This window comes from Pelophylax lessonae, assembly GCF_965119305.1.
Source record: "Pelophylax lessonae genome assembly, chromosome: 9".
Taxonomy (NCBI): Eukaryota; Metazoa; Chordata; class Amphibia; order Anura; family Ranidae; genus Pelophylax; species Pelophylax lessonae.
Window position 1 is genome coordinate 58,428,467 of NC_138776.1, and position 13,693 is coordinate 58,442,159.

Sequence of the window (13,693 nt, forward strand, 5' to 3'; positions counted from 1 at the left end):
CAGGTTATCCTAAATAAGAGCAGGCTGCTTTGCACATCCCGTCCCATCTGACTCCTCTTTTCTGACACTGAATCTGATTGGGGACTGTGAGAAAAGGTTTATATAAGGAATAGTAACTGGTCAACAGGCCGCTTTCTGCATCTTTCTATGGAATGAGTTTTATATTAAATTGCCACTGGCCATCACACAGTGTGTAACATATCTGGGGTAGAATAGTTTGAGATGTCCCAGGAGATGAACACATATCAAATATTTTCCCTTTAATAAGCCAACATATATATTCATATTTATCATTGGGTCTTGTACAATCACAGGGGGGGTTTCCGCTCAGCTTCCTCCACAAACAAGTTATCTTTGGCGTTTGTGAGTGAAGAATGGGTAATCATGGCATCACACAAAGCTCCTTGTGTCCCAAAAGCCTCCAATATATCCTCCTCTGCCAGCAAAGGTTAATATATTGTAGAAAGTGTCGGATTCTCTCGAAAAAAATACATTTTTCTGAAGACATGGACAGACAGGCAGACATAGTAAAAAATGGCAGCTGCAATGTAAAGGATAAATTAATCAGCGCTGGACAAACAGTGTCTAAATCGGCTTCCTTCATCCTCCATTTTACCCAAAGTTGGCCTTGGGGCTGCCAGTTTTCTAGCACCTGCATAACCTGGACAGCAGGCTGTCTGAGCCTTTGCCAAAAGGCTAGTGGTGTCAACATCCTGCTTGAAGTCCTTCAATTCAGTGTATGTGAAGCAGGTCAAGGTGCAGATCCATTCTTCCTCGGGTTTTAGTGTACAAGCGGTGAAAAGATGCAATTTTATGGCCAAGTTTAACTACTCTGCCTCGAGGGCTTCTGGCAGGTTATCCTCAGTAGGGTCACTAAAAGTTGCCTTCATCTCCAGTGGTACATCATCCTCCTCATTATCAGCAGCTTCAGACACCACCACAGAGTCTTCAACATATTTTGTGGTTTTTCTAGGCTGAGCCAAAGACGAGTTTTCCAGAGACTCAATGTCCTCAATTCCCGCACGGTAATGGATCATAAGCAATGTGAGGGCCTGTAGTCTCTCACCAGACTTGGACAGTGCCGCAGACAAAAGAGCTTTCCTCCTGGCTTCTGTAGACTCTCGCTCTTCTTTAACAAGAGAATTGTTATGTTCCAGTTCCTGATCAATTTCGTTCTGGAGTTTATCCAACATGAACTCTAACTTTTGTATCCTTTCATCAGTTGGCAAACCGCGATAGAGATCGCGGCCTATCTCCTTGACGGCTATAAAAACACTGTCATCCAATCCTCCCTCTTTGCGAGCTAATTTTGATGAGCTGCCACTAGACCGCTTGGAAGGACTGTTTGCCCCACCAGTCTCTGTGTCACTGCTCTCATTGTCTGAAGTGTTCGGCGTTTGCTTTGGAGAAGGCTCAACCAAATCACATCCTTGTTCTGGCTGTCTCGTTTTAGGTCCCGGTCTCAGGCTCAAGAGTCGGGAACTGGTGTTGATGATATGTCTGGTGATGCCTGCTGTTCTGTTTCCCACAGATTTGGACTCCAGGTCAGGTCTTTTCTCTAGAGACACACAGAATGGGTTTTCAGCAAGACACTTTTCTTGACATTTCTTATGGCAGACATAGCCACAGTTCATGCACTGCGATGCAGCTTTGGTCCACACCTTTCTCTTACAGTGATCACACAAGGTGGAATTCTGAAACTGAGTGTCTTGGAAATTATGCTTGGATTCAGAAAAAGTCATGGTGGGGGGAGGAAACTCTTCTTTCAGCAGCATGGTGACATCTTCTGTAAAAATGGCATCCTTCTCTTTCTCCAGCAGAAGGCTTGAGTTCTCAGACTCGCCTTCCATCAGATACTTGAAATTCAAAGTGAGATCACCATAGCACAGTTTCTCATTGAACCCCTTGTGCATACTCAAACTCCTCAATGCAGTTCTGCTGACATTGGCTTTAGGTTCTGGAGCATTTAACCGGAATCGCGTATGGTACTCCAGAGATGAGGTGGAAAGGCATTCTAAAGAAATGTCTTCTAATTTGATACTGACATGCCCAACACAACAGAGGCTACCAGTTTTAAAAGTGTCTCGGCACCAAAGAGCTACATTCAAATATCTGTGGTGGTTTTCGATATCAAAAATGCAAGATGCCCTTGTCCATCTACCTTGCCGATTCCTGTACAAGGTCTCTGGAGATTCCCACACATACTGTTCTTCTAAGCTCTCCCTGGTACTAGTAGAACCTTCAGAGGTCCTGTCCTTTGCAGCCTCTGGCTTCAGGGAGCTTGGTTTCTGAATGGAGAGCTCTTCAACAACCTCTGCTTGTTTCCCAGATTTTTCAGATAGTTTGTCGCCATTCACAGGGGGTGGAGGAACTTTTTCCACTTTATCAATGGAGGGCTCGACGGGCTCTACACTTAGAGTTTCACACGTAGTTAGGGTTAGCTTAACTTGAGGTCTCGGGGGTACCGGTGGCTTGATGCCAGATCCTGATGAAGTTCTGTTGAGTTGGGTAGTTTCTTGGTTCTCTGGCGGGCTTGCTTTTCCCGATTTTGCTGGAGTTTTTGCCGCTGTTTGGCTACTTGCTGTATTTGGTTTGCGGCTTAGAATAGGTGAGATAGACCCCAGAGATTTTGTTGAAAGGTTTCCTACAATCCGTTTTGGACTTTGACTTACTGGCAGGAAATTGTCATCTTTAGTCTCCCCAGGAGGTCTCACTTCACTCGCTAGGTCTTCAAACTCAGAATCCAATTCTTTGTTTTCTACATCTATCAAGAGACCTGCTGCATCATCATCAAAGGTCTGCGGGAAAGCGGAATCTTCCAATGTTCCTATGTTCTCCTGAAGGCTGCCTCCACCTTGGTTCTGACCGGCTGGCCTCTCGTAGTAGAGTTGCACTCTGTCCCCTGCTTGTTTGATGAGCTTGAATGCATGCACCGAGGAGGTAACCTTAATATCTAGGAGACAAAACAAGGAAAATGATTGGAGCAACTTGATTAGATAATTCCAGACAGCACTTCTAACCATTAACTGCTAATTACAACTGCAATTCCAAAAAAGTTGAAACGCGGTGTAAAACCTACAAGTAAACAAAATGCAATAATTTGCAAATCTCATAAACTTATATTTTTCTTAACAACAGAAAACATATCAAAGGTTTAAACTGAGAAAATGTACCATGGTAACCTCTTCCCGCCGACAGTACACAGATATCCGGCCTCACGGATGTGGGTCTTTATCCATAAGGCTGCATATATGCAAAGGGCGCTCACAGCACAGAGACCTGGCCCTTAACGAGAGCCCCGGGTCTCGTACCAATGATCAGGACCCCAGGGTTCCCGGTCACCTGATCACTGTGATAGCCTCTGATTGGCTATCACATTGATCATAACTGTATAGCCTGCCCATGTGTTTTTTTTTCTCTTCTTAATGGAGAAAAGCAAAACAGTGTGTAAAAAGAAAAAAAGAAAAATAAGAAAAAAAAAAAATAGCTGGATCATTGTCTGATCTAGGTCAATGCCAGGGTCAGTAATTTTTGGGTAGGTTTTTAGAAAAAAAAAATTCAGTGTCAATGTCAATTTTAGTGTGTTTTAGGCAAGATAAAAAAAAAAAAAAGCAAAATGTGCACTATTGTTTCTGGGTCCTACTATAGGTACATACAACTAGCATACACCTATGTGGTATCGCTGTGATCATCAGAAACAGGAGAATTTATTTTGGGTTCTTCTTGGTGGTAACGTAATAATAGCAAGAAATATAAATCTCATTAATTAAAAAAAGTTATTTTTTTTTTACTAATTTTGGGCATGTTTTCCTTTGATCGTAAATTTGTTAACGCCAAAAAAGCACAATTCATCATGAAAAAAAAAATGGGATTTTTCACTTACCGTAAAATTAATTTCTCTGATGTTCATTGACAGACACAGCTCTTGGTATTCATAACCATTGGGTTATGCTGCCCCCCACAGGAGTAGGACACAGGCAGAAAATAATTCTAGCTACACCCATGGGCAGTCCCAGGGGGTATACTCCTCCTCTCGGCTTTAGCCACTCAGTTTTGTTACAAGCAGTGTCCGGAGAATAATAACTCCACAGAGGGGTAGGTGTTGTGTCCGTCAATGAACATCAGAGAAACGGATTTTACGTTAAGTCAAAAATCCTATTTTCTCTTTCGTTCATTGACGGACACAGCTCCTGGTATTCATATCCATTGGGACATCCCAAAGCAGTGTTAAACATGAGGGGTGGGAACAACCAATAAATTCCCAAGGCTAAACATTAGCCAACCAGGCAACAGGAGCTCAAACAACTGGAGCCCACCTGAAAAAAAACAATACATCCTCAAAGAGGATCAGGTCCTCTTAAACAACAGTCTGCAAAACCTTGCGGCCAAAGGAAGCATCCGCAGATGCCAACACTTCCACTTTACAAAACTTTGCAAAAGTGTGCACCAATGACCAGGTGGCCGCCTTGCAAACCTGCGTCATTGACCCCTGATGACGGAAGGCCCAGAAGGCACTAAGCGCCCTAGTAGAGTGTGCCTTGACAGGGAAAGGAGGAACCTGATCCCTGATGGAATAGGCCTGAACCACCATCCGTCTGAAGCGGACAACACTTTTCGAGGTCCGTCCGTGAACACAAACAGTCTGACTTCCTGAAAGACTCCGTAACTGCCAGGTACACCCTAATTGCCCAGACCACATCCTAGGCATGCAAGGCAATTTCCTTCAGATGTTTAGGCCTGGGACACAGGGAAGGCAACACAATGTCTTCATTCAAATGAAAATCAGAGACAACCTTTGGAAGGAATGACGGACAGGGGCTAAGAACCACCTTATCCCCCGTGAATAACCAGATAGGGTGAACGATAGGATAAGGCTGCCAGTTCTGACACCCTGCGCACAGAGGTGACATCCACCAAAAAGGCTACCTTCTGGGACAGCATAAGCAGAGGAAACTCCCAAATATTTTCAAAAGGAGGCTTCTGTAGAGCTGAAAGCACCAAATTGAGATCCCAAGGTGGTAATGGAGCCCGCACTGGAGGGACCAAATGTCAGACAGCCTAAAGAAAAAGGTACACATCAGGGAGTGTGTGGCCAATGTTCGTTGGAAGACGACTGCCAAAGCCAAAACCTGGCCCTTGATGGTACTCAAGGCCAACTTCTGTTCAACCCCCCCGTTGAAGGAAGGTTAAGATTCGAGCCACCGAGAAGGAGCGAGGATGAATCCCAAGCGACACACACCACGCGATGTACGTCTTTCACATACTATGGTAGCTCTTCCTAGAAGATGATTTCATAGCTTTTAACGGTGTAAGAATCACCGATTCAGATAAATCCCTAGCGTGGCGTTCAATAGCCAAGCCGTCAAAGCCAGCGATTGTAAAGCAGGATGGAAGGTCGATCCTTGGGACAGTAGATCCTTCCTGAGAGGAAGCTTCCAAGGAACGTAGGTGACCAGCCACCCCAGATCAGTGTTACCAAGCCCGACGAGGCCAGTCGAGGCCACTAAGATGACCAGAATATCTGGGCAGAAGCTGGAGAGGAGGAAAGGCGTAAATCAGCCGATACTGACCCCACAGGGCCACCAGTGCATCTGTGGCATTCGTCAGAGGATCCCTTGACTGAGCCACAACCCTCCGCACCTTTCTGTTGAACTGAGAGGCCAACAGATCCACTGCAGACACAGCTGAAGAAACACCTCCGGATGAAGGGACCAGTCCCCTTGGTCCAATGCCTGCCGACTGAGGTAATCCGCCTGCCAATTTTTGATCTCGGGAATGTGTACGGCAGGGAGGGCTGGAACGAACCGTTCTGCCTACCTTAGAAGGCAAGCTACCTCCAGAGCCGCCCCTTGGTGATTGACATAAGCCACGATTGTGGCATTGTTCGATTGAATGCGCACTGGACAACCCTGAAGATGATCCGTCTAATGATCCAGACACAGTCTGATCACTTGGAGTTCCAAGACAATGATTGGTAGTCTGGACTCTTCCAGCGTACAGATCCCCTGAGCAGAATGCTTGCCCAGCTGGAATAGCTGGCATCGGTGATGACCCCTGCCCAATACAAGGGGAGGAAGGATTTTCCCAGCCGAAGTGCTGGAGAACGAAGCCACCAAATCAGAGACTCTTGTTCCCCAACTAAGTCGGATCTGATTGTCCAGAGACTGCAGAGTCTTGTGCCATTTGGTCAGAATTTCCCTTTGCAGGGACCTCGTATGGAACTGTGCAAATGGAACCGCCTCAAAAAAGGTAGTCACCGCCAGGCCCAGCACCCACATGCAAGTCCAGAGGGACGACCATCTGTTGGACAGCAGGAGGCGAATTGCAGTCTGCAATTTCTGGAGTTTGTTCAGAGGAAGGAGCACTCTGGCTAAGGCGGAGTCCAGAGTCAGGCCCAGATAGTCCAGCTTCATGGACGGAGCCAGAGCAGACTTCTGAAAATTCAGAATCCAGCCGAACTCCCAAAGATTTTGTATTGTGATATCCAGGTTTTCCAACAGAGCAGAGGGAGACTCTGCTCGCAAAAGGAGATCGTCCAAGTTGCCCAGTACAGCGATCCCCCGTTGGCATAGCAAAGCTAGTACCGGGGCTAACACGTTTGTGAAGACCCCAGGAGCAGAGGCAACACCAAAGGGTAAGGCCACAAATTGATAATGCTCCTCTCCCAACGCAAAGCGGATAAAATGCTGGTGACTGGCACATATTGGAATGTGAAGGCAGGCGTCCTTGATATCAATAGAGGCAAGGAAATCTCCCTGACGTTTGAATGGATTCCATTCTGAACTTCTGCACCCGCACAAAGAATTTGAGCGCCTTGAGGTCCAGGATTGGACGCGCTTTGTCTTCCTTTCTGGGAAATGTGAACAGGTTTGAGTAAAAATCCTGAAAATGTTCCGAAGTTGGAACCAGGAAAATCACCCTTGAAGGAACAGGTCTTGTACTGCTTCAAACAGGCCCTGTAAGCGGTCTGGGGACTGGCACAAGATGGAAGGAAAAAACCTTGCCAGTGGACAAGAGCAAAACTCAATCTTGTAGCCAAGACCGAATGACTTAGTGGAACCATTTGTCTTGCACCCGGGAAGTCCATGGGTCCGGAAACCAGCAAAGACGTACCCCCCCCGATATGGGTGAGGTCGCACCTTCATGCTGAAGGAGCCTTGTCCACAGGTCTGGAGAAGCCTGATTTTGGCTTGCCAGACCAAGTTAGTTTGGATCCTCTTGAAGAGGCCCTGAAAGGCTTCGAGCCCTTGTCAGTCGACCCTGAGGAACGAAAAAACAACTTCTTATGAGCGGAGAAGAAAGGCCCATGTCTACAACGAGGTTCTTTGCCCTTAGTAGCCTGGGGAAGAAAAGTACTCTTCCCCCCTGTGAGACCTTTAATGAGGTCTTTCAGGGTACCTCCAAACAGGCAATCTCCTTGGAAAGGAAGATCAGTCAAGGTCTTTTTTGAAGTCTGATCCGCAAACCAGCGCTTGAGTCAAAAGACACGCCGAAGGACCACTGCCAAAACAAAGAGGCAAGCCATCTGGAAGCCGCATCCAAAGAGGCATCATAGATAAACTGCAGCCGCCAGCTTGGCAAAGGCAGGAGGGAGCTGTTCTCCCTCCAGGTTACAGCGTAAGAGCTTAGACCACTCAGTCAGAGTTTGCGACACTAGGGCAATGGTGAATACCGGCCTCAATGCCGAACCAGCCAGTGAATACATATAGCTTGCCAGTCTCCACCTTCTGGTTAGCGGGATCCTTAAAGGCCAGGGACTCTTTAGCCAGAATCATGGTTGCCTTGTTTAATCTGAAAACCGAAAGGTCCACCAGGGCAACAAAAAGCTGGCAAAGTGGTACTAACAAAGAGCTGGAAGAACATGTTGCAACTAATTAGGTTAATTGGCAACTGGTCAATAATATGACCGAGTAGAAAAAGGGCATCTTGGAGAGAAGAAGTGTCTCAGAAGTATAGATGGGCAGAGGTTCACTAATCTGTGAAAAGCTGCATGCAAAAATAGTTGCAAAAGTTCATAATAATGTTCTTTAACGCAAAATTGCAAAGACTTTAAATATATAATCTACAGTACATATCATTAATAGATTCAGAGAATCTACAGAAATCTCTTTGCACAAGGGAAAAGGCCGAAACGCAATATTGGATTGCCCGTGATCTTCTGGCCTTCAGACGGCATTGTATTAAAAACAGGCATATTTCTGTGATGATCACTGCATGGGCTCAGGAATACTTCCAGAAATCTGTCTATGAACTTAGCTTGCCGTGCCATTTAAAAAATGCAAGGTAAAGCTCCATCATGCAAAGAAGAAGCTTTATGTGAACATGATCCAGAAACATCGTTGTGGTGTCTGGGACACAGCTCATTTTAAATGGTCTGCTGCAAAGTGGAAAACTGTTCTGTGGTCATACGAATAAAAATTTGACATTCTTTATGCAACCATGGGCTCCGTGTCTACCTGACTAAAGAGGGATGGGAGCTTCTGGCTTGTTATCAGCACTGTGGATGAGAAGGCCTTGCTCACAATCTCCGCTCTAATTCCTCTAAAAGGTGTTTTATCTGGTTGAGGTCAGGACTCTGCGCAGGCGAGCCAAGTTCTTTCACCCCAAACTTGTCTTTATGGACCTTGCTTTGTGTACTGGTGCGCAGTCATGTTGGAACAGGATGGGGCCATCCCCAAACTGTTCCCACAAAGTTGGGAGCATGAAATTGTCTAAAATGTGATTTTTTGCGATTTTTTTTGCGGGACTGACAGATCGGACCCTTGACTGACATTTTTGACACTTTTGGGGGTACCAGTGACATTACTACAGTAATCAGTGCTATACATATGCACTGTTACTGTAAAATTGACACTGGGAGGGAAGGGGTTAACTTTATTGGAGAGGGAGGGGTTGAGTGTGTCCCTAGGGGCGTGCTTCTAACTGTGATTGGATGTGGCTGTGTGTGTAACAGCACAGATCTACGGTCCTACATAGCAGGACTGTGTAGGACATCGGGTCCGCCGGTCACACGCGCGGGCTGCTTAGGAAACGAGCGGGGGCGGGAGCGCGCCTCCGGCGGCGCGCGCTCGCCCCCTATTGGCTCACAGGCTAGTGACGTACCGGTACGTCACTTTGCCTGTGAGGGGCTGACCGCCGCCGTATATAGTCGGGCGGCGGTCGGCAAGTGCTTAAGGAGAAGTGCAGGAAATAAAAAAAAATAAATAAAACAATCGTACTCACCTAGGTGGATGCAGCATCGATCTGAAGGTGCATCTGTCCCCCGCATCTTCTTAAGACCGAGAACTGAGCAATAAAAGGCCGCTGATTTCTCAGTTCTCGGTCTTCAGTGAGCTGGTGACGGTCAGAGGAGGCAAAAGCGGCTGTGCCAGGTGCAACACAGCCATCTGGGTGGATCCCGACATTCAAGACAGGATTACTCCAGAGCCAGGACTGGCTAAGTGACTTTAGCCCGCTGTCAGCTAAATACATGTCACAGAACTAACTGCACTCCTGTGACCCACAAGAGAAGTATGGCCAAAAGAGCTTTGGCCCTACTTATCCTTTAAGTGTTCTATACAGAGCCCTTACCTCAACCCTACTGAACACCTTTGGGATGAACTGGAATGCCAGTTGTGAGCATGGTCCAACATCAGTTACTGACCTCACAAATGGGCACAAATCCCCCCCCCCCCCTCCCACCCACACACTCCAAAATCTTGTGGAAAACCTTCCCAGAAGAGTGGAGGCTGTTAAACCTGCAAAGGAAAGCCAAATCCATACCAAGGGGTATGGTTTTGGTATGAGATCTCAGACATCATACATGTGTGTTGGGCAGGGATCCCCAGACTTCTGGCTATACAGTATGTATTTAGGAAGTACTTGCTGCATCTTTTCTTATGTCAGCAATCCAAAATATACGAGACAGCCAGGAAATAAGCATTTCCAGCCAGGGCTCAGCAAAGGCAGCCCCCATTTTGCTCCCAGTACCCGTGCAGGCAAAACACGACAACACTAACACGTTATTGGCAGAGTAACGGTGGCATTTCCAACCAAGGCCTGTCCTCTACACTCTATGGGCTGAGACAGAAATCCAGGCATGAGCGGAGCCTTACAGCCTACACAGAGTCAGATGAGAATTGACAGCGGCCTCCTTCTCATACCTCCAATTGCAATTATGCGATCACCTTTCTTCAGGTCCATGCCCGCAGCGGGGGAATTTGGCATGACCGACTCCACACAGATATGTCCAGTGTCTCCATCTCTGGCCTGTACCAGGATCAGCCCAATGTTCTGTGATGTCCCTTTAATTAACTCCACCTGAAACACAAAACGGAGAAGTCTGTTAAAGTGGTGTAAATAGAAACCTGGAAATAGAGAACACTACAACAAATCAGCAGAATAAATGCTCCATGAAAGGACTAAAATATAAACAAATGGAAGTTTTTAGGGTCATAGGAAAGACAAATGACAGGGACAACAATCTGGATCAAGATCGTCCATCCAAACGCTGCAGGCTGATCTGAATTCTGGCACTTTACAGATTCCTGAAAACATCATTGTGCCCTTCTTCAGTACTCCTCAGACCTCAGTAGTGATGCAGACAATAGGCTAGCACTTAGTTATGCAATGGATGAGCGGATGGGCGGCACAGCGATATAGTGGTTAGCACTTTCACCTAGCAGCAAGAGGGTCGCTGGTTCAAAACCCAACCACGACCCTATCTGCCTGGAGTTTGCATGTTCTCCCTGTGCCTGCATGGGTTTCCTCCAGGTACTCCGGTTTCCTCCCACACTCCAAAGACATGCTGGTAGGTTAATTGGATCCTGTGTAAAAAAAAAAAAAAAAAAAAAAAAAAAGAAATTGGCCCTACTATGCATGTATGAATGTGAGTTAGGGAACTTAGATTGTAAGCTCCTTGAGGGCAGGGACTGATGTGAATGTGCAATGTAAATGTAAAGCGCTGCGTAAATTGACAGCGCTATACAAGTACCTGAAATAAATAAATGTCAGCTTTAAGAAATGCACATTCCTAGGCAAGTTCTATTTGCATGCAAAATAGCCTAGGTAACGTAACGCCCACATTTAGGCCCCTTTCACACTATCTGTCCGTCGGACGGATTCCGTTTATCTCAGCGGGGGATCGAGCCGCCGATCCCCCACTGAGCAGCAGGAGGAAAGCTGTGTCTCTGCACTGTGTGCGGAGACACAGTTGTCAGTTCCCCATGCATCTCTATGCGGGAAATCGGATGGGAATGGACCGTCGGTCCGTTCTCATCCGATCCGGTCCGCTGGACGGATGGAAAATAGGGTTTCCATCCGTCCAGATTTGACGGATCGGATGTCAGCGGACATGTCTCCGCTGCCATCCAATGCCCCATAGGAATGCATGGGGGGACCGTTCAGATCCGCCTAAAAAAAACGAACAGGCGGATCTGAACAGTCCGCCTGTGTGAAAGGGGCCTTAAAGTGTTACTAAACCCAGAACCCTGCATTCACTATATCTGGTCTCCCACAGTACACAGAACATGGAAATGCAATTATTTTAGTAAATATAAACTAAATACCTTTTCTCATCAGCAACTAGAACAGTTCTGTGACTTCTATTAGTGTCCAGCAGAGCACTAGTTTTCATTCTCCTCTGACTGTCCTATGAGATTGCATGACCCCTGACCCTCTGTCTGATCACATGCACTCTCTCATTTAAAAAAAAAAAAAAAACCCTCTAGCAAACTGAGCATGTGCAGCTTGTCCCCAAGCTCTGTACTATCAGGAAATGATTAGGGGGATGAAATAAGGAGGGAAGGATCAGAGAAGACTGGATCAAACAGTCTTTTACACAATGCGGAGGACTAACCCCTTAGGTTCCACAGTGAGATTATTTACTGCATATACAGACTGATTTTACGGTTGCGGGTTTAGTAGCAGTTTAAAGCCACGCCTCCATTACTGGAAAAACTGAAACTCAATGAACATAGAGGCAGGCCAGAAACAGCCAGGCTGAGGAAAGACCTAGACGATGCTGGATGTCCTCCAGCCAGGCTGAGGAAAGACCTAGACGATGCTGGATGTCCTCCAGCCAGGCTGAGGAAAGACCTAGACGATGCTGGATGTCCTCCAGCCAGGCTGAGGAAAGACCTAGACGATGCTGGATGTCCTCTAGCCAGGCTGAGGAAAGACCTAGACAATGCTGGATGTCCTCTAGCCAGGAAATGAGGTGAGCTCTATCTGGCTTGCAACAGCTTTTATTTCACATTGTGAGCAGCTCACAGTGTTCAGTGAAATCAAGAAATTTCAGTGCAGGAAAGGATCCTGCACAACTGTGCAAGATTCGGGGGAAGACTGGTGTTCACATAGAAATATAACAAACTGTACAAACAATTCCCTACATATACTGTAGATGTCAGGTCAAGAATCTCCAAGGACTAGCCACCCACCAGCACCAGGATCACTAAATAAATCCCTGACCTGTTCCAAAGCCATCGCCCTGTTGCTGGCTGAATCAAAGCAGAGTCTCACTAGCCAGGGAGGGAAGAGCAGAGAAGTGGCAAACACTGGATGAGTTAGCAAGGGAGCAACGCCGTAGAAGCAGGCCAGTGTTTTTTTTTTTTTCATTTGTGCAGTGGGAGGGATTCCCCCACGGGACTCTGATAATGGTGTATAAATCTGGCAATTTTCTTTCCTTCAACCCGTGGTTTGCATACTCTATAGCCTTGAGCTAGCCTTAGGCCGGCCATATATGGTTCGAATCTCAGCGGGTTAAAGCGGAGTTCCACCCAAAAGTGGAACTTCCGCTCATTTGCTTTCTCCCCCCCCCCTCCGGTGCCACATTTGGCACCTTTCAGGGGGAGGGGGGGGAACGGGTACCTGTTTTTGACAGGTACCCATTCCCCACTTCCGGGAGACGGCGCCGCGGCGCTGTCCCCCGGAAGTTTGGCCCCCTCCTCCTCCCCCCGCCGCTGAGCCAATCCGAATGCGCAGCGCACTTCGCTCATGCGCATTAGGGACCCGCCGTGAAGCCATAAGGCTTCACTGCCGGGTTCCCTCACCGGCAATGGTGGCGGCACCCCCCGACAGCTGATGGAAACATCGGCTGCGGTGTCGACACCGCTGGACTCCAGGACACGCAAGTGTCCTAATATTAAAAGTCAGCAGCTACAGTATGTGTAGCTGCTGACTTTTAATTTTTGGAGGGGGAGGCTGGAACATCGCTTTAAGCAGGAACCAGGCACAATTCTAATCAAATCTATTTGACTTCAGTAAAACCAGCCTGTCAGGTTTTTCCATGCGATTACTGCCGGCAGCAGCGAACGTTCTACTCTGATGGCAGGGAAACCACCTACTATCAGAACACAATAGCTCGGCAGGAGGGATTCCCCCATTAACACTGACTGTGGTGATGAGGGAATCAAGTGATATTCTTTCCTTCAACCAGTAGTTGAAGGAAAGACAATTACGTAATCTATGACCAGGTCTTGCACCATGTTTATTGGATGTTACTAAATCAAAAAAAAAGGGCCCATTTACATTTTTCACAGTGCTTTAACACACTTTATGTTGCATTAATATGCAATTTGCTAAAGGGAAACTATTAAAATCAATGGACTACCAACATCCAAAAAAATTGGACTTGCCACAAATTTGGTAACAATGTAATATGGGGCTGCAACGTATGTGCATTACCTTAGGCAGGCCATAGGCAATGAGATTTTCT

At 46.8% G+C, this 13,693-nt stretch overlaps 1 protein-coding gene across 2 annotated transcripts in view; it reads right to left on the reverse strand.

Moving 5' to 3' along the window:
* Positions 1-294: 294 nt before the first annotated feature.
* PDZD8 (PDZ domain containing 8) overlaps positions 295-13,693 on the reverse strand; it is an 85,113-nt gene continuing 71,714 nt past the window's right edge. Inside the window, exons 4-5 of one of the 2 annotated variants that reach the window (XM_082266696.1) lie at positions 10,167-10,299; positions 295-2,953 (exon numbers count right to left, since the gene is read on the reverse strand). In XM_082266696.1, coding sequence (XP_082122822.1) covers positions 828-2,953; positions 10,167-10,299 — 2,259 coding nt within the window. In that variant the 3' untranslated portion in view covers positions 295-827. Of the gene's footprint in view, positions 2,954-10,142; positions 10,300-13,693 lie in introns of both variants that reach the window. The other variant, XM_082266695.1, reaches the window with a different exon arrangement.